This window comes from Bactrocera oleae, chromosome 6 (genome assembly GCF_042242935.1).
Source record: "Bactrocera oleae isolate idBacOlea1 chromosome 6, idBacOlea1, whole genome shotgun sequence".
NCBI classification, from domain to species: Eukaryota; Metazoa; Arthropoda; class Insecta; order Diptera; family Tephritidae; genus Bactrocera; species Bactrocera oleae.
Genome location: NC_091540.1, coordinates 28,614,118 through 28,634,595, shown reverse-complemented (window position 1 = coordinate 28,634,595; position 20,478 = coordinate 28,614,118). Strand labels below are relative to the sequence as shown.

The 20,478-nt window shown below is 37.2% G+C and overlaps 1 protein-coding gene and 1 long non-coding RNA gene across 3 annotated transcripts in view; one reads left to right on the top strand and one right to left on the bottom strand.

The window, feature by feature from the left end:
- Positions 1-1,202: 1,202 nt before the first annotated feature.
- On the bottom strand, positions 1,203-15,582 carry LOC138857739 (uncharacterized). The gene is made up of 3 exons (XR_011396921.1): positions 15,412-15,582; positions 1,866-2,096; positions 1,203-1,770 (listed from the first exon to the last, which is right to left on the bottom strand). It is a non-coding gene; the product is annotated as an uncharacterized lncRNA (long non-coding RNA).
- Positions 15,583-17,386: 1,804 nt separating this feature from the next.
- Positions 17,387-20,478, top strand: part of LOC106620616 (peroxidasin) — an 82,820-nt gene continuing 79,728 nt past the window's right edge. The window contains exon 1 of one of the 2 annotated variants that reach the window (XM_070111900.1): positions 17,387-17,714. In XM_070111900.1, the coding sequence (XP_069968001.1) occupies positions 17,539-17,714 (176 nt within the window). In that variant the 5' untranslated portion in view covers positions 17,387-17,538. The remainder of the gene's footprint in view (positions 17,715-20,478) is intronic. The other variant, XM_036358924.2, reaches the window with a different exon arrangement.

The following is a 20,478-nucleotide window of genomic DNA, read 5'->3' as shown; positions in this document are numbered from 1 at the left end:
TTAACAGCAATATACAAAAATGTACGTCCCATTTCAACTCCTAAGTATAAGGATATGATAGAGTTACGAAGGTATGTACCACCTATGCACCATGAATATTTTAACAACCTCACACATAATATAAATGGAGAGAAATAATATGGCCAAATTTTTAATATTATCATTAATAAATAATTGTTAGTTTAATTTTTTAATTAATGAATTAATATATACTTTTAAATACATGTTTTTCTAATGTATATCTAAATTGAAAGCTTTCCTATTTATTTTAAAGCTATTACATTCATCTACATCAAAAATAAAATATTTACAATTTTTACTATTTAATTTCTTTAAAATAATAATTAAATAAGAACTTACCTTAAAAATATAGCTATTTAGAGGAATCAATTTTATCAATCAAATTTACAATTCTTAATTAAATTTTTCAATATTATTGTGAAACTAACGTATTTTGTTTGCTAATCAACTCCATGTAATAATTATATTGGAGTTATATAAACGTAGTAAAGTGACTTTAAGTGAAAAAATTAACTGATAATAATGTTAAACAAAGAACGCAAAGTGGAATTATTCCTTTTCATAAACAAAAAAGTCATATGAAAGTCGTTTATGTCCATTTTAGTTTCTGAAACACAGCATATTTTTCTAGTAAAGTTTACAAAACGTATTACGTTATGTATTCTAACATGTTTACGGACACAAAGCCCTAAAAACAATTTAATACCAATTAACAATATTTTTGAAACAATTTAAAACCCCTTAAATATCACGATATAAGAAAACATGGATTTAAACCACTTTCAAAATAAACGGCTCATATGGAGGAAATATTTAAATATATTTTATGATTCTACTAGCTTTACACGCGGCTTTGCTCGGATTGAATCCTTTCAATAAATATCAAAGATCCTTACATTTTAATAAAAATTTGTATTTGAAAATTACTACATATAAAGAATTTCCAAAAACCGAAAATATGTCTAATTGAAATAATTAACTACAACCAAAGTTAAAATATATTTCAACAGAGTATTATTGTAGGATATTATCTTACAACATAGTAAGTTTTTCCGCCCGGTGGAAAAATGTGTAAGTTACTTGCTTTGACATTTTCGAATTTAGTTGACCGTAAGAGAAGCATGACTTTTCTAAATGCATCCCTCCTACCTATAATGTCTGCCTTATGCGTTTATTATACCAACAGAAAAGCTGAGCTTGACGGGAAACTGAACAGATTATCCGTTTTTTTATCTGGAAATTTTCTTTATTTTGAATTCAGTCGATTTGGTTGGGTAGTTAGTTCTAGCCTGCATTTCTGCAAGCATAATTCTTCGCCCCTGCGACTGTTCTTGTTACTACCGTTTTCTAATCTCTGCATGCAAAAGTAACCTTAACAAACGAGATAAAAATTTAAGTACAGTATATATAATATATATATATATCTATACATGTAATATATAATAGTGTGTATATCATACAAGTATATACAATTTATTATGAACCAAACTACGTTTTTAATACATATGTTTCCTATTACTACAGAAATGGACGTAGAAGATATCCACACACATACACCATAGTACACCTGTTCATACCAAATGAACACAGTTTTCTTATAAAATCTAAACCGAAGTTTACAACGCGACACAAAGAAGCCGGCCAGATTAAACAGAAAAAGTGAAGTGAAATGGAAAAAAATAGATCGCTTTCACATCAGCAAAGTCATCGCGGGTATAGGCACCCATATATAGGTCATGTTATGTTTATCTAAAAAAATAAGTAATTACAATATAAATTAATACCTTCATACCAAACAAATTCATACTAATTACAAAATTAACCCTATTTGTATTCGCTTATACCTTAAATATTATAATTAATTTATATATTTTAATTGGAACACCGGCTATATCAACGTCCAGCCCTCGACAACACCCAAGACTGTGAGGTTTGTGATTGCTGCCCCTAGAGCATCGGCTCCACCCGTCTGCCGCTGAAGTCAGGGGTATAAGAGAAGACCAGCAGTTGAAAAATCCACAACCTTAGTTTTTCCTTAACACATACTCAAAAGTGTCATACACTAATTATCTCTCCTAAAACGTAAAATTTATAACTTTAAGAATGTTTTTATTATATTTGAAAATATTAATTATTACTAAGCTTTGATTGTCGTTCCTGAATTGTACCTGATTTTTTATATTGATTTTGTTGAAGTTAATACAAATTAGCAGTACATTTGTTGAATTCTTTCGTAACATTTTTCAATATAAAGTTTTGCAAGACCTGAAGGTATTTGCCCGGTTTTGAGTCTTGTAAGATGCAAGAGTATAAAATGTTCGGTTACACCCGAAATTAGCCTTTCACTACTTGTTATAATTAAAAATTTAAGCTGATTCAAGTATAAAATGACACAAACACATTTAAAAGACAGTGGAAAGTAACCAATTTCGTGAACCAACTTCGTCATCAAACATATGATTGCAAAGTTGTCGTAACATTTTCTCTATCAACGTTGCTAGGTTTCGTAGTTTTTTACATAGCTTAAGAAATCTTTGGAGCTAAAAATATATTTTTCAAGCATGCATAAGCGACATTGAAAGGAGATTTTGAATTCGTCTTGCTTGTTGAGTTTCCAGCTGTCTTCGATTCTCCATTTCTCTGCTCGCTTCTGCTCTCTTCTCAAAAAAATTACATATAAAAGCAACAACAAAGTTATCAAGTAGAATTTGTGGAAGAGAACATCCGGATCTCATTACAGTGATATGCCCGCTATCTTCAATGCTAGCAGACTTTGGATATTTTAAATCAGTTTTACTATTGTGAATGGTACAAATGACAAGTAAAACTACTTTATTATTATATTTTCAAAACTTAAGACTTAAAATCAATTATAATAATTTATAGAAAACAAAAAGTGACAGTAGCCTTTATTAACGCGAAAAACCGAGTTCCCCCCTAAGAAAGAATCACAACACTATTGCGCATGCGCAAGAAGACATGTTAGCGCAAGGTTGTACTACAAGTGCTGCCCGTTTGTTTGAGCATCTAGTATAGTTTGTTCGACTCGCTGGAGAGTAACGCTTGGCGAATCAAAGACAGCTTCTATAAGATAAGCAAATATCTTGTGCTATCAGACATAATGTCGTTACCATTGGCTCTTAAAACATTGACAAATCGTTTTAGCTATAGATTTAGGAACTTCTTGTTGTTAAGGTTCAACATTATTCGTTCTGAAATTTACAAGACCTTGTAACGAAGCTTTTTGCTGCCCCCGCTTTTTGTATTTGCTGAGGTATACTCGCCTTGTTCATGGTTCGTTACAATAAATTTGTAAACTGTGGGGATCTTTTTCCAAATCGTACTTTCTTAAATTTCCTTTACTCCTTACCGCAGTAACGTCATCCGCCTTTCCGCGCTTCCGTTAAATAGCTCTTATACGATAGCGTATTCTACTCTGCCGCGCTCTGGGTGTGCTAAGCGACTTAGGCTTCGACGACGATTCTGTCGCAGCTCGTTTAGGCTTCGATGGCGGTTCTGCTGCTACTCGTGTAGGCTTCGATGGCGATTCTGCCGCAGCTCGTGTAGGCTTCGACGGCGGTTCTGCTGCTACTCGTGTAGCCTTCGATAGCGATTCTGCCGCAGCTCGTGTAGACTTTGATTCCGATTCTGCCGCCGCTCGTGTATAGCCGTGAAAAATAATCCCGGACAACAAGAGATTATGTTGGCGAACGAAAGTTAAGGGTTGAGTCGGTCAGAGGATCAACTCACTACCGAGCTCACCCTTAACGAACGGCGTTCACAACTTAAGACACTAAGACTAGCCAGAGGATCGACTCACTGCTGGGTCTAGTGTCATGTGTGTGATTGCTGTTACAGTCCTGTGCTGACTGACTGATCATCGGCCTGCTTGCTTTCCAAGCCGTGTGTTGCTTGCTCGTCCGTTTGCAACATGTTGTTTTAGGATGGCGGGTGTTGCTAAAAGTGGCGTGGTTTTCCCCGTTGGAGCCCAATACTTGTTGTGTTGTTTACGTGGCGTGGTTTAACTGTTGTGTATGAGAATTTGTATCCTCGCAGTGTTGTATTTATTTAACAGGGTGCGTCTTCATGTGTTGTGTGGGCTAAATTCCTTATGGATATTTAGTTCTCATACTCCCGCCCCCTCCCACTTCGGTGAGTTTTGCTTCAGATCAGATGCAAAATTTAATCTAAGTTACAATATTTCTTTTCTTTTTGTAAATTCAACCAAATCTTTTATACAAGTTTTTTTCGTAAAATTTACGCTACATTAATTTTCTTAAATTAAATTTCAAATTTTGTTTTTGTTTTATCCTTCCTTTAGTTTCAGTTTCATTTCCAATATTAACACTTATTTTGTGGTTTTTCCTCTTCATTTTCTATTGCAATTATCTTTCTCCAATTACATTAACTTATAAATTCGAATTTGCTTTTTTTTGATTAATTAAGTATAGATTCTTAAGTAATGTTTTTTTCACATATATCCAATTTTTTTGTTTTTTGGAAAAAAAAATTTTCAATTAATTTAAGTTATAAATTTGTAATTCTCCTGTTTGTTTATTTTCTTTAGTCGGGTTTTGTAGCTGTTTTCGTTGCTGTTGGCTTCCTCCGAATGTGTACGGCCACTTGATATTTGTCGGTACTAAAGTTCAGCCGGTGCTTCCCTGTGCCGGTCGTGAGGTCTGTGAAGCTCCTTCTAATTCTTTCGGCGATCTGTGGGAAGGCCTCGAGTCCTGTTCCGTGTGCGTCGGCTGTCCCGCCGCGGATGGTTATGGTAAAGGTGGTGACTTTATTACTTCTGTGTCATTGGTCGTCGTTGCGTCTTGATGGTGTCTGAAGGTAGCTAACATATGAGCGCACTTTTTTGCTGCCATCTCCGCCGTGAAAGGCTCGGAGATGTATCCAGGTGCTCCTTCCCCTGGTCCTACATAGCGCATAACTCGCTTCACGTTTCCAGTACGTAAATGCCGCAATCGTCTGTATTTTCTTGTTGTGGCACATCTAAAAGGAGTTCCCGGAAATCGAATGTTTCCTGGCCGTAACTCTCCTTGTACTCCCACTGGAGGAATTCACGATAGGCCGTGGTTGCATGGGTGACCTTGCCCCTCGTCCAGGAATCTGCTGTCCATAACTGGTGTGGATATGGCAAGCACATACCAGTGATGAGCGATATTGTGTGGTGCCAGAACTACATGCTGTCCGATGATGTCGATGTTTCGGATCCAGCGGTGAATGCGGCGGAAATTTTCTTCTCGTCCCCCTGGTTGGTGCAACTGCCAGACAACAAAGGGGTTGAGTATCGTGCCTTTTGGGTCAAATTCGGTCTCCAGGTGCTTCGTCCAGGCGTCGATCACGGTGTCTGTTAGCCAGGATCCATCTTCCAGGAAGAGTAAGTCCGCTCGATACAGGGTAACTCCACCTTGTCCCTGTGGAAAGGTTAGTTCCACCCTCTCCCTCTTAGGTTCGTTATTCTCTTGGTCTGAAGAGAGTTCGACCACCGGTGATTGTCGTGGTACTGTGGTATCGTCTGAGCTAGACGTATCGTTACTAGTCTTGCTGCTGTCGTTTGATGCTCTTCTACTGGTCGGACTTCTGTGGGTTCCTTCGTGATTTGGTTAACTTACTTCTTGGACAGTCACTCGGCCGACTATACATGGCGTTGTGGCTGGGTTGGTCCTCAACGAGGCTGCAGACCAGGTCGATCTACAGGTCCTGACTTGCATTGTTCGTGCTTCAACTGCAATTATGGTGGGTTTGTGGTCGATTAGTTGTGTGGTGGTGTTGACGGCCTTGGATACGTTGGCGGTGCTAGGATTGGCTTCGAATGTCGTGTTGTTGGCATGTGTTAGTTTTAGGTGTCGCGACGCCGCGTACATAGCGTCTGCACGTGATGAGCAAGCACTTCTGGTGCCTGTGGTGGTGGCTACTTCCAGCGCCTGTGTCCTGGGAAGCTTTATCTTCTCCTCCTCCATCCGTTCATGAAACCGCTTTAAACTATTTTCCCACTTCTCGTCGTTACTCATATTTTTTTTGCTCCTGAAATGGCCGGTAAGTCTTGCCTTGCTGACAGCTCGTGGTTGAATGAATGTGACCACCTCGATTGGTCACAAAATATGCTCATTTAAATATTTTTGTATTTTTTTTGTTGTAAACTGTTACGGCTTGTGGTATGGTTTCAATTCGCTGATGTTCACCGTTTTCTCCTTTCCACCGTCAATTTTTCGAAGTTGAACGATCACTGGTGAGATTTACCTGAGAATTTGATAAGGGCCATCATACTCGGGGCTAACTTTGCGGCGAAACCCTCAGTAGCTTTATAGAGGTGATGCTCTTTTGCGAGAACCAGTTCTCTGATCGCGGGGGTCCATTTTCTGCGTCTCAAGTTATAATGACGGGCTTGATCCGTTGTCGCCCTCTCCATATTTTGCCGGATAATTTTGAAGGCTTCCTGCATCCTATTGGACTTTTTCTCAGCCGTCGTGGATGTCATGCCTGTGCCGATATTAAGTTCGTCGAAGAGTGCCTTTGGCAGTCGCGGCTCTCGTCCTTGTACGAGGAATGCCGGGATATACCCCGTTGATGCCGAAATGCTGGTATTCACTGCGAGCTCGATCTTTGGCAGAAAATCGTCCCATCGCTGGTGTCGAGCTTTACTGAGTTGTGCTATAATTCGTTTAATTGTCCGACTGGCTCGTTCCATGGGATTCTATTGAGGGGTGTAAGGTGCGGTGAATTGCTGGCGTACTCCTAGTTCCTATAGGTAGTGTTGCCATAGCGTGCTAGTAAATTGAACGCCGTTGTCCGAAATAAGAAACTTCGGGACGCTAAATCTTGCGAGGATTCGTCCTCTGAATGCGCGACGAAGTCCTTCTGCTGTAGTGCGCCTCACGGGGACCAATTCTACAAACTTGCTGAAGCGGTCGATGAATACTAATAACATAGTATTACCATGCGTAGATCGCGGTAAGGGTCCGTTGAAGTCAGTGCAAACTGGAGCAAACGGTTCTTGTGCCACCTACGAAAGCAGCTTTCTTGCTGGTTTCTGCTGTCCTTCTTTGTATCTCTGGCAGGACTCACATTGGCGTACGTAACGCCTAATGTCGCGGAACATCCTTGGCCAGTAATATCAGTTAGCCACCCGGGCTACTGTCCAGCGTATACCCATGTGTCCGGCGCTAGGTATATCGTGGTTCAAGGCACACATAGCTTCCAGGGTACAGCCTTTTCATCCTGGGATCGACACGAAATGTGGCGATAGAGTGGGCCATCCTTTTCCATGTAGTCTACGGGGTTGGCGCGTACTTCCCCTACTCACTTCCGCCACCAGTTGCGTTGTGGCGCCACCGTCGTCGCTTGTCGTATGGTTTATAGTGGCTGCCGGGACAGTGCGTCCGCTACTAGGTTGAGTTTCCCTTTGCGATACTCGATGTCGAAAGTATGTTGCTGTAATTCTAAAGCTCATTGTGCTATACGACCGGAAGGGCTTTCTATGGAATTCAGCCACTTCAGTGATAGGTGATCCGTTATCACCTTGAATTTATATCCCACTAGGTATCTCTGCCTTATTCCTTTTGCGACTGGCGTAGGCTATTACTCGTTCGCCTCCTTCCAAATTTTGTGTCAGCACTGCACCAAGGCCGATGTTGCTAGCGTCCGTCTGCAAGGTAAATGTCTGGCTGAAGTCCGAACATGCGAGGATAGGAGCCTCTGTTAGCTTGTACTTGATGCTTTCAAATGCTTCTTGTTGTTCAGCTCCCCATTTCCAGTGTCTCCCTTTCTTTAAGAGGGCAGTGAGCGGCTGGCTCATCGTCGCGAAGTCGGGTACAAAGTGGCGATACCAGGAGGCTCCTAGATTGCTTTCTCGGGGTCGGTGTGGATGCCTTTGTCACTGACCACGTGACCTAAATACCGGAGTTCCTTCTTGAAAAACTCGCATTTATCAGGATTGATTCGTAGTCACTGCAGTAACTTTCGTAAATTCTGTATGTGTTCCTCGAATGTAGAGCCTATGACAATTATGTCGTTGAGGTAAGTAAAGGCGTGTGGTTCTATCTCACGGCCTATGACCTGGTCGAGTACCCTCTGGAACGTTGCAGGTGCCGAATGTAAACCGAATGGCATGACGCGCCATTGGAATAGGCCAAGCCCAGGTACGGTGAAGGCTGTGTATGTGCGGCTGCTTTGCTCTCAAGGTATCTGCCAGTAGCCGTTCTTGAGGTCCAGACTGCTAATATACCTTGCTTGTCGTAACTTGTCTAATATGTGTTGTGTCCTAGGTAAGGGGTATGCGTCGGGCACTGATCGGGCGTTGAGTTGCCGATAATCCGTTTTTCTTCCGGGCCAATACAATCGGCGCGCTGTGTGGCTGTGAGACGGCTCGATGCATCCCTTCGATAGCAGCTCATAGATCTCATTGTTGCTAATAGCTTGCATCGCTGGATTTCGTGGAAAATATCGTTGCTTGATGGGGCGGTTGCCGGTCATAGTGATTTTATGCTCCGCCACTGCAATCACTCCACTCATGGTTTCAAATTTTTGAACCTCCTCCGCTAAGAGGAGCCGCTTCGTTTCTCTGGTTGGTGGTCTGTCTAGGCTCGACTCTATTAATCCTCCTGCACTTTAGCTTACGTGTTTTGTTGCGCTTCCTCCTACTGGATTTTAGTAGTCGGCTATTTGGTGTAGTTGGGGTTGCGTTGTCTACCATTTCTGATGGCATGGTGTAGAAAGCCGCTGAATACTGAGCATCTACCGCTCTCAGCACTACCTGGTGACATCCGCAGGACAACTTAGCTCCCATGCTCCCCAGTGTATCTAATCCGAGTATGACGTTATTAATTGCACCGGGCATAACATGTAACACTTCTTGCAGCGATGACTGTCCGAGTTGGATGTTGGTTTCTACGGCGTCGCAAATCTTGCTGGTGGTGCCGTCGGCCATTTGTATTTACATGACCACGGTTACCTTCTTGCCACTCCCGGTTGCTTCCATACTTTCTTCAACTCGTGACGATACGAAACTTTTTGAGACGCCGGTGTCGATGACGGCTTCCGCCGGCTCTCCGCCAAGCTTGATCAAGGCATATAACCGGCCGCGCTCCTGAGGCGCTGAGTTCTGTGGGTCCGCGGCCTTTTTTTTTTTGGAAGAACCCTCGGCCGTTTCCTTGCAATCGGTCGCAACATTCTTTGGTTAGCACAACCGATCGGCTGGGAATGTCCCAGCAAAATATCTTTCTGGGATTACGGCACATCCTATCATAGTGTCCTTCCTGGCCACATCTCCTGCATGTGTTTCCACGCATAAAAGGTTGGCTCGTGGGTGGTTGTTGGTGATGCGCGTTTACCGTCGTATTGTGTTGGGAAATCGTGTGACGCTGATGTGAACGTGCTGATGCAGATTGGACTGGTGGGTGGTCCGGCCGAGTTGTATTTCTTACCTCGTGGTCACCTCCAACTCTTAAAATGTTCGTTGTTGATGCGATACCATTGGAGAGCGGTACCGCACAGTAACTCGGGCATGGTTCTTGGAAGAAGGTCTGTGTTTATCATGAAAACTTCAGATAGCTCTTCCAACCGTTCGATGAACGCTAATGGGTCTCCCGCACCGTCGTATTTTTCGGACCACTTCCTCACCTGGTCGGTGATAGGTGCGAATGTAACTATCTGGTTCTGTGGAAGTGACATGCCGTTATGGTTGATGGCGGCGGATGGTTTTTGATGGCGGCTGTCGTCGTGATGATTCCACGAAAATGTCCGCGGTTCCTCTGCCTTATCTGGTAAAAGTGGTGTCTTCTGATCCCCTTCGTCTCGTGAAGCGAACTCATTTGCTTGTATGCAGCTTCCATTTAAAATTTTTTTTTTTTGCCATGGTTTAACTGTTGTGTATGAGAATTTGTATACTCGCAGTGTTGTATTTATTTAAGAGGGTGCGTGTTCATGTGTTGTGTGGGCTAAATTCCATAAGGATATTTAGTTGTCACAACCTTCCACCTTATTAACTACAACATTTAAGTTACTGGTGTTCTGGGTTTGAACAATTAGACTGCTTATGTTTACTGGGGTACTTCACACATCTTGGTTTTTTGCTATAATAGTTTTTTTTTAGTCCAATTACGTCCACTACCTATTCACAAACCGTTTCAGATCCAAATGTTCTTTTTACTTTTACGGTTAAAGAAACAAATACACATACGTTCGAAAAAAAAGTCGTCTCGTCAACTCATACATTTTGATACATATAAGGTGGCAACACTTTAATCTGTAAAGCTGTAATTTTTTTGCTGTGAACTACTGTGTTTAATTTTGCAAAATTCTCAAACTTTAATTGATTTTTTAGTGATTTAATTCAATATTTAGTGATTTAACTCTGAGTTGCAAGCTAAGTTTAAATGTTCTTAAGTTTTGTGCATTGTTAAAAAGTTAAAATTTTCGAATTTTTGGTGCCGAGTCAGCTTTTTGTTTCATTTTGTTATATTTTATTCTATTTTCTCTCTTTATTTATCTGATTTACTTCTTTATTCACAGCTGTGTTGCTTGTAGCTTTTTATTTGTTCCAGTGCATCTAAAACTGCTCGCTATATTGCTTTTTCAAACTGACTTGGTTTTGAAAAAAATAAAAAAATTGTTATTGTTTTTGCGTTTGTTCTTAATTGAATTTATTATTATTAATATTTTATTAACACACTAATTTATTCTACATCCATTAAATTTTGTTTTACTTACTTTTTTATTTGATTTTCATTCTTGTTGTTATTATGTCTTGTAACTTCCCCTATTGTAACATTAAAGGCGAGTCAGATCGCTATGTCTCATGCTGGCTTTGTGATGGGCTTCCCCATATTAAATGTGCTGGACTGACAGATAGAATCTTAGATTCTATTCTCGGCTGTTAGGGATTGCGTTGGTCCTGTTTAAATTGTAGATCTATTGAAATCGATCTATTTAAAGTTTATAGAGAGACACGCAATGGCTTTAACGAAATCGGTCAAGATCTTGTAGCCCTCACTAAAAAATTTAGGCACTATGAAAAATTGTTCAAATCTTTTAAGTTAATGATTCTCATGAATCCTCCAAACCTGCTCCTAAGCGTAAACGTCCTTCCGATGAAGTAACGCTTAGTTCTTCTGTAGAGAAAAGAACGTCTCCGCCCAATGACCTAATAAATCTCTCTTCTCCTTTCCCTCAAGGTGATAAGCCGTCAACTTCCAAAGAGCTCAATTCCCCAAAAGCTCTATCTAATAGTAATAAGTGTCTCACAATTCCAGAGGCTCCCCCTAATAACTTAGTAACATCTATTAAAAATTTGATAGTTTTTCCACCTAAAAAGTCTATATTTATTTCTAGACTTGCCAAAGATACCTTGGTCGAGGACATTAAGTCTTACAGTTCGTCACGTTTTAAAATTGATGATATCAATATCCGTAAATTTTACTTCAATTATGATAGAAGTATATCATCGTTTAAAATAGACGTATCTCTTGACACATTCAAAAAGATCTTAGATAGTTCATTCTGGCCACCTGTGGCTTTTGTACGCGAATTTAAGCCTAAACTTAGCAGTCAAACTGAGGAAAACATTGCTAAATTACCAAAAGCAACCACCGATATAAAAAACTGATTGGTAAAAATTCGCTAGCATTTATTATCAAAATGTTAGAGGTCTTAATACAAAATTAACCGACTTGTATTTAAACAGTTCCAATTTTAATTTTCATATAATTGGATTTACAGAAACATGGTTAAAACCTCACATTTTTGATAATGAGATTTTAAACAGCGCATTTCAAATATTTAGATGTGATCGACTGAACAGAATCGGTGGAGGTATTCTATTTGCCGTACATTCCTCATTCCCATCTGAAGATGTTCTTGTTCCAGGAACCGACTCATTTGAATTTAAATGTATTAGAGTCTATGTTAATAGTTGCTTTATTTGTTTAACCCTGTCTTATATATCACCCCATTCGGACTTATCTGTCTGTATACATGCAGCATGCTTCTTTAATAAATAGCAAATAATGCAGATTCAATAATCGTATTAGGAGATTTCAATTTACCGTGTGCTTCGTGGAAAGCTTTCGATGACTATATCCTACCGATTTGCAATCGGTCATGTTTTCATTAGTTTTTCGAAAAAATGTCCGAGTTGGGTCTGAACCAAATTAATTTGATTCCGAATAAGTTTGGTAAATGCTTAGATTTAGTATACGTTGATACCTCTTCAAAGTGTTCCGTTATTCAGAGTAATCCTCTTGTTCTACCAGAGGACTCGTATTATCCTGCTTTGGAAATATCTGTCGAAATCATGAGCAATGTACGCGATAATAATTATCAAACTTCGTGCTTCCGTACTCGGTTCAACTTGGGTCTAAAGAATTTAGAGATCCGTATGTTACTAAAACACTTTATACAACTTGGGTTATACCTATCTTGGAATGTGGCTCTGTTGTATGGAACTCTAACTACCAAATCCATTCTGACAAGTCAGAGTCTGTTCAAAAACAATTTTTACTTTTCGCCTTAGCGCATTTCCAATGGGATTCTAGGGTAAGTCTACCTCCACACACTAGTCGTATAAAACTTATTAATCTACCTACACTTTCTAGTCGTAGGGAAATGCTTGGCATAATATTCTTAGTGAAAATCTTAAATGGAACAGTTTGCAGTTCTTTTCTCTTGTCTGAAATTAAATTTAATATCCCGATTCGCTTTTCGAGGCAGTTTAGATTAAATTTTGAGCCATTCCGCCGTATATGTCATGATTTTAATTCTCATTCCAGCACATTTGACTTATCTGACTCACTTTTCAAAATTAAAAAGACTTTATTGTTTTCTCTTAATGAATGAAAATGTAACAATTTATTATATCCTAACTATAAATCTTAGCTGTTGAAATTTTTGTTTTTGTAGCTGAGCAGTTTTAGATCTCAACACTTAAAAACTCTCTTGCCTTTTCTGACTCGGTTAATTTCGCACGTATGCTAATTGCGCCCCTCGCGTCGGTTGGGCGCGTTATTATTATAGTTCGATATCTATCTTGATAAGTTATACCCTGAACAGGGTATATTAAGTTCGCCACGAACTACGTAACACTCAGAAGGAAACGTGGGAGAACCTATAAAATATAATATATACATATCTACATGTGATTAGCGTGATAAACTACGTTGATTTAGCAATGTCCTTCTGTCTGTATATACGCAAACTAGTCCATAAATTTTTGAGATATCGCTCTAAACTATAGCATATAGCTGCCATACAAACTGATCAAACTCAAGTCCCAGTATGGAAAACTTTTTTTTTGACATGGATTATTGTCCGAGGCAACGGTACAATATCCGAAAAAATTGTGCAGATTGGACCACTATAGCATATACATATCTGCCGTACAAACTGAACAATCAAAATATAGCCACAATATCTAAAGAAATTTTCCAGATCGGACGAGAATTGACAACTAAATAACATTTAACTCAATTATTCATACATATAATTTAAAATTTTTTACTGATAAAAATAAAAATAAACTAATTTTATTACCGGACAAGAGTTTAAGAACCAAGTTTTTGATTGCGTGTTTAGAACAAATTCCACTCTAATAAGCGGACGCTCACACTTCTTCTTCACTTCAAGACTCTAGGCCAAGGATATAATAACCGTTGACAAAACTTTAACACTGAACCGAACATTTTATAGAATTATGTAATTTGCAAACTCAAAGGCGGGGAAATACTTTCTGGTGTTGCAAAACTTTATATTAAATATTTTGCGAAACAGTTCAACATGCATGATTCGAAGAAACCGAATGGATTACAAGCTGGGCTAGGATATATTTTGACCCGTTTTTATTCAGTTTTTGCATCACGACAAATAATCACAAGAAAAAGAGGGAAAAGCGTGGGGCGCTCGATATACGAAAATTTTGGCATAAAACGCCCAAGCTTTTTCCTTAATTATACTAGTATTTTTTATGTTAAATTCTGATTCAATGAATGTTAAATTCTTCTCGAACAACGTAATAAAATTTGAAGCGTTAAAGTAATATTGATGCAGATAGTATAATGAATTTGGTTGAAATCGGTTAAGCAGTTCCCAAGATATGGGTTTTCACCTAAAAGTGGGCGGTGCCACGCCCACTGAGTAATTTTGAATGCGGTTCCTATAAAGTCATCTCATACCATCCTAGAGATAAAATTTAATGTCTCTGGCGTGTTTAGTGCTTGGTTTATCGCGCTTTTAGTATTTTTTAACAGTACCGTTATATGGGGAGTGGGCGGAGTTGTCACCCGATTTTCACACTATAGGTAGAGGTGCTAAAAACATTTGCTTCTAGTGAATTTTGTTATTATAGCTTCAGCGGTTTAGGAGATATGCACATGAAACTTATTAGGGGGCGGGACCACGGCCACTTTTTAAAAATAATTTAACTGCAGATGCCCCTTCCTAATGTGATCCTGTGTACCTAATAACAGTCTTGTATCTTATTGGGGAGCTTAGTTATGGACATTTATTTGTAAAGGAGAGTTACAAACTGACAGATATACATACAAGTAAAGCTAATAAAAGCGTGTTAAAAAGGTAATCGTTTTGATTTTCATACAGATTTCTTGCATATTACATAATATTACCTGAAACAAATTGAGATAGATATGGAGATATATATATATATATATATATGTATATATTTTATATATACAATATATATAGATACATATAAATATATATATATAAATAATCAAAATGACGAGACGAATTGTAATTCGGGTGACTGTCTGTCCATCCGTTCGTCCGTCAGTCTGTGCAAGCTGTAACTTGAGTAAAAATTAAAATATCGTCATGAAACTCTTCCAAGTGTTCCCTGGTCAAATCTGGAGGACGGTATTCTAGATGTGCGTAATCGTACCATTACCACGCCCTTTAAACGAAAAACTATAGAGTGCTATAACTAAGCACCAGAGGATCCCAGAAGTGAGGAGCACATGTAGTCTGAAAATTTTAAAAAGTGGGCATAGCTCTGCCTCGTAATAGGTTTATTGTATATATCTTACAAATCTCTAAAGCTATATCAGTTAAACTAGCTGAGGATGATTCCTTTTAGCGCCCCCCATATAACGATTATGTTGAAAACTAACATACTATATTCGCGATAACTCATTAAGTAAATATGTCAGAAGTATTAAATTTCACATCCTATATGGCACAAAGGGCGTTATATGAGCCCCTGACAAAATCAAACAATAGGCTTGGCACCGCCCACCTTTATGTCAAACTCCGGTCATTTCTAAATTACGGTGTGAAAATAAATAAACTCGCACAAAAACCACGCTTATTTCCCAAACATTACAATTATAAATTCCATCTGATTCTTTCATTTTTTTAAATGGTTTATGTACGTACGGGAAGTCGGAGAAGAGATGTACACATAATAATTCCAACAGTTAATTTACTTTGTGCAGACACTGGCGAAGTTATCAAATGTATAGAGTTGAACCAGCGCAAAATTCAGTTCTCATATACCTATATATTATCAGTAAAATATATGGTGAATTGCACTAGCTTCACATGTTCTCTTCGATATAATTACCCGTTTGAACCTAACAGTATAATGAACCTTGAAATTTCCCTTCTATAATCAGTTTATGTTTATCTACATGGTACATACTTGTGCAGTATGTACATGTAGACATACAAAAATTTGCCTAACCCAATTTTATGTAGGAGAATTTGGATTTCATCTCGATAATGCTTGCCGTATAAGAACTTACGTGATTATCATTAATATTAATGTGCGCAAAAAATAATATCTATTCTTTAAACGTAATCGATATAAACTTAGTGCAATATAATACCGATTAAAAATACTGCACGAGTATGTACATGTTGACATACAAAAATTTGCCTAACCAAATTTTATGTAGTGGAATTTGTATTTCATCTCGATAATGTTTGCTGTATAAGAACTTACGTGATTATCATTAATATTAATGTTCGCAAAAAATAACTGCCATGTTTTAAACGTAATCGATATAAACTTAGTGCATTATAATACCGATTAAAAAAAAAATATGTATACCAATAAGTTAATTTGATAGATACCGGGAAACAATCAGTATATACTGTAAGACCCCGCCTAACGCTTAGGATACGTTCCATCAAAGTAGAGCGTAATGTGCTAAACGGAACTATCTTAACGTGTAAATAATGGGGTTAGAGGAAGATGGACAGACATTTGGTTAGGTATTAAATTTAATAGTAATGTTTTTTTTTGTAACCAAACAATTATTTCTTAAATTTTTAAACTAATGTCAAAATTTGGATCATTTTCAATGAATTGGTTCATAATTTCAGTAATAGTCTTCGCTCTTACTTAAATCTGGCCAAATGTTATTCATAAATCTTTCAAAAATCTTTTCGTTATCTCATTCCAATAAAGGTTTATGTTTTCTACAGCATTCATGAAATTTTAGTTTTTCCAAAATTCGCTTATTGATTGCTTCTTTTCTGGTTCTATTTTTTCAAATATCTGTTCGATGTTAGTCTCAAGTAATAAGGCTTAAAATTGTATACAACGCGTTGGTCCATTGATTAGATTAATGAACATATGTATGTGTGTATTGATTGATTTCAGTGAACCCCCGGGTTGAAATAAAAGAGTGCTAAGCCGAAACAGCGTTTAGCGTTTAGCGTTAACACTAACTCAATTTCTCAGGATCAAAGACAGGGAAATATTATAATACAATACAAGTAGATAACAATAATTTTTACTATAAAGGAAGTGTTTAAACCGATTTCCACTTTATCTTGTTAATATATTATACAGATTGACCGATATTTTCGATATAAAGTCAGAAGAACTGAGGTATTCATATTCGTTATTTGATGGCTGGAAAGGTTACAGTCCAATCTCGACACTTTTTAGTGGTTCTATACTTTAAGGCACTAATTCTGCAATAACTTAATTAGTTCTTACTTTATATATATAGAATTTAAAAATTTTTGGGACATAAGAATTCCCATATAATGGTCGAGTAATGTCTGAGACATGAGATTTAGTGGTTCTTACATTTTTCTATAGAGAGTTAATGCATTTTTAGAAAATTGTACTGTATACTGCGAGATTATAAAAATTTTTCGACCAGTCTAATGTGCATAAGAATTAGAAAATTTCAAACCTAAGCGGTGTATACACGTATATGTACATATATGTCTTATCACATATTAAAAATGTATGTACGTATGTATGTATATATCGTACACTATGAATTTATCAGAACTCAGCTCACTTCAACACACATGGTCTCGTGCTTTCACACACAAATAAATTTGTATTCGTACATGTATATAGGAAGTTTCTTATAAAAATTATTAGTGAATATTGTTTTAATTAACACTTTATTCCAAGGCGTATTAAGAGCTTGTTTGAGTAATTTCCACCAATAATTAACTTTTCAAAGCCAAACTGTTACATTAAAGGTTTTCGTTGGAAAACTTAACTTTTATTTAGTGTATTCTTCTGAATTTAGAATGCAGAAGGCTCTTTTGATTATATTTACTTTGTGTTGCATCTATGAAAAAACCGCCGGTAAGGTAGGCAATAACAATTGTCCAATAGGATGTACTTGCCACGTCCAAACTATACGCTGCTCGCAAGCAGGTTTGGATTATATTCCGGAGAATATCAGCAATGATGTCCAGATGATGTAAGTGAATTTACTTTTTGATTATTTAAAGAAACCGCTCTCCTTGAAGTCACCTTTCTAGACATAAATTACGTTATCTATCTGGTCAAAATTAGTTGAAATTTTCATGTGTTGCACTCTTAAACAAAATTCGTCCAGATACAGGTTTTTACTTTACTTTGATTTCTTTTCAGTTTATGGGTTTAAGGGGTTAGGTGTAGTCAGAGACATGAAAAATTTAAATTTTTAATATTTTTTTTTGTCAGTACATTATTATATTTTATAAAAGTAAAAACATAATTTGAAAAAAATAACATAATAATTTCAAAAGTAATGGCTATTTATGTTGATCCAGTTCCAACCAAAGCTCTTTGCAGTGACCATCATTAATCCTTGATTTTTCTTCTAAAATCAATCAGACAAAAACAAAGTTTTATTAATAGATCAATCTAGGTCATCATCGAAGTTTTTTCAATTAACAATATGGCGGCATCAGGAAGATTTTCTTCCTGATTTTCCAGAAAAAACAAACAGTTAATTATTTATAAAAAATCGAGATTAAAAAATCCTTGATCAGGCACTAGTTTTTCATGTTCTCAAAAAGTTGTATGAATTTAATTGAAATCTATAGAGTGGTTTTGCTAATTATCGAGTAACTCGAAAAATATTTACTTCACATATGCAGAGAATATTTCTTATTATACTTTAAGAAAATTAAAAAAACAACCAAAACCGATTTATTGAAAACTCTGCCTACCCCCAACCCCATAAATAAAATAGCCACATTAGCCTCTAATAACTACAATTCCTATTTTCTTATATGAACCAGAAGATCAACGCTCACAAAATGTCGTTAATCGAAAACTTATGAAGGGATATAACAGAAAACTTTAATTTGGTACAGGGGATCGTAGTAGTGAGGGGCATCTGTGGGCTAAAAAATTTCAAAAAGTGGGTGCCCCTAACTGAGTAAAGGAAGTTAAAGAATTCTTTTGACACCTCCTTATACAGTTAGTTAAGCTTGATGAAAGCATTGGTTTTCTCAATCTCAACCTATTAAAATGAGAAAGAAAAAAATATGATAATAATAAGACCACCTCATACAGTTTTGTTCAAATCTATTTAAAGAGCAATATTTGCTTACTGATTAGCGCCAAATTAGCGAAATTTTATTGTATTTGTGACAAGTTTATTCACTTCTTTATGCATCAGTTTAATGATCGTTCCATACATTATCGTAGCCCCAATCTATGCCAAAGTATAATAATTTCAGAAAGTCCGGTTCAATGTGGTATAAATGGGTTTGATATTTAACGATATTTATAATAGAAAGGAACTTAATTTAAAGGCAATTCCTACAACAAACAGTTCCCAATTTAGACTAATAACGATAACAGATTTCATATTAAAGATTTACTTACAGTTTCGAAGAATATTTAGCATCAACTGCACACTCACTTAGCCCTTTATTACTTCTTACCGTTATATTTATCTAGCACCCCGTAGTTGAAATATATTAACATATTTGTACCTCCAAGAAGTATTGCTCTGTCTTAATTTGTTACATCTACTGATACATAGATATGGAGTTGACCTGGTACAGTTTTGATAAAAAAAGAAGTGGAAGTACTATAAATACCCTTAAATTTCTTATAATTCCAGTTTTTTGGGAAATAAGTGCAAGTTTCTGCTGTTCCAATAACATAAGTATGTATAACTGAAGCAAAATTACCATATATTTATACTGGAAATGTGTGGAAGTTTACAATCTTTTCTGATTTTCAAAATATCATCTAATCCGTTTTAGGTATTTATAAAGAGAATTATATATAAAAATTTTTATATTTTGTTTTAAAAATCAGCACGAGCTTTAAATTATAAAAATCTAAAATTAATCGAGATAGCTATAGGGTTATATAGATACATATATCGAATTAATAAAGATGCCGAGACGATTTGAATTTAATGTTTACAATGAGTTCGTACCATAATAGTAATCCTAAGTGAGTGGTATACCCACTAAAACACTCCTCTCTTCTATCATGGATTTCCTTTTGCCCTAGGTCCGATTTTGCATTACTTCAGGGCAAGATTTCCAATATGGAGTCATGACGCGTCAGTTTCTACTCTCCCTGCGTCCAGGGATGCCTAAAGTTTTGTATCCAGCATCAGGCTGACTCTCTCCTATTGTGTGGAATTGGTCGGATGATCCGCGTTCATGTCTCTTTTCTTAATGCGTATTAAATGTTCCACGTATGAGGAAATTTTCTGCCAGTTTTTGTCGTTAGCTATCATTTTTAATATTAGGTTTTCCGTGTTAAGCTATCCAGCTTTGACCTATAAACTTCTCCAATCTTCAATCCATCGATGGCACTTAAAGAAGGTATGTTTTGCATCACCAAGTGGTTCGTCTCCGTAAATACATGCAGGGCTCTCGGCTTTTCCCATGTTGTACAAGTATTTTCGGAAATACCCGTGGGTGGAGAGAATCTGTGCTAAATAGTAGTTGACTTCGCCTTGTTTTATACTGTGTCATATCTCTACATCTTTGATCAATTTGACGGTCCATTATCCTTTGCGTTCCCTTGTCCACCGATTTTGCCAGAGTTCGAGTGTTTTCTTCCATGCTTGTTGTCTTGCTGGCATGTGTTTTTCCGTTCCATTTTTCTTCCATAACCATAACCAGAGTTGTCTTCTATCCTTTGCGAGTAGGGGTTGGGATGACGCTGCTTATCACTAGCACTGCGGATTCGGATACAGTGCGGTAAGCCGAGGCGACTCTCAC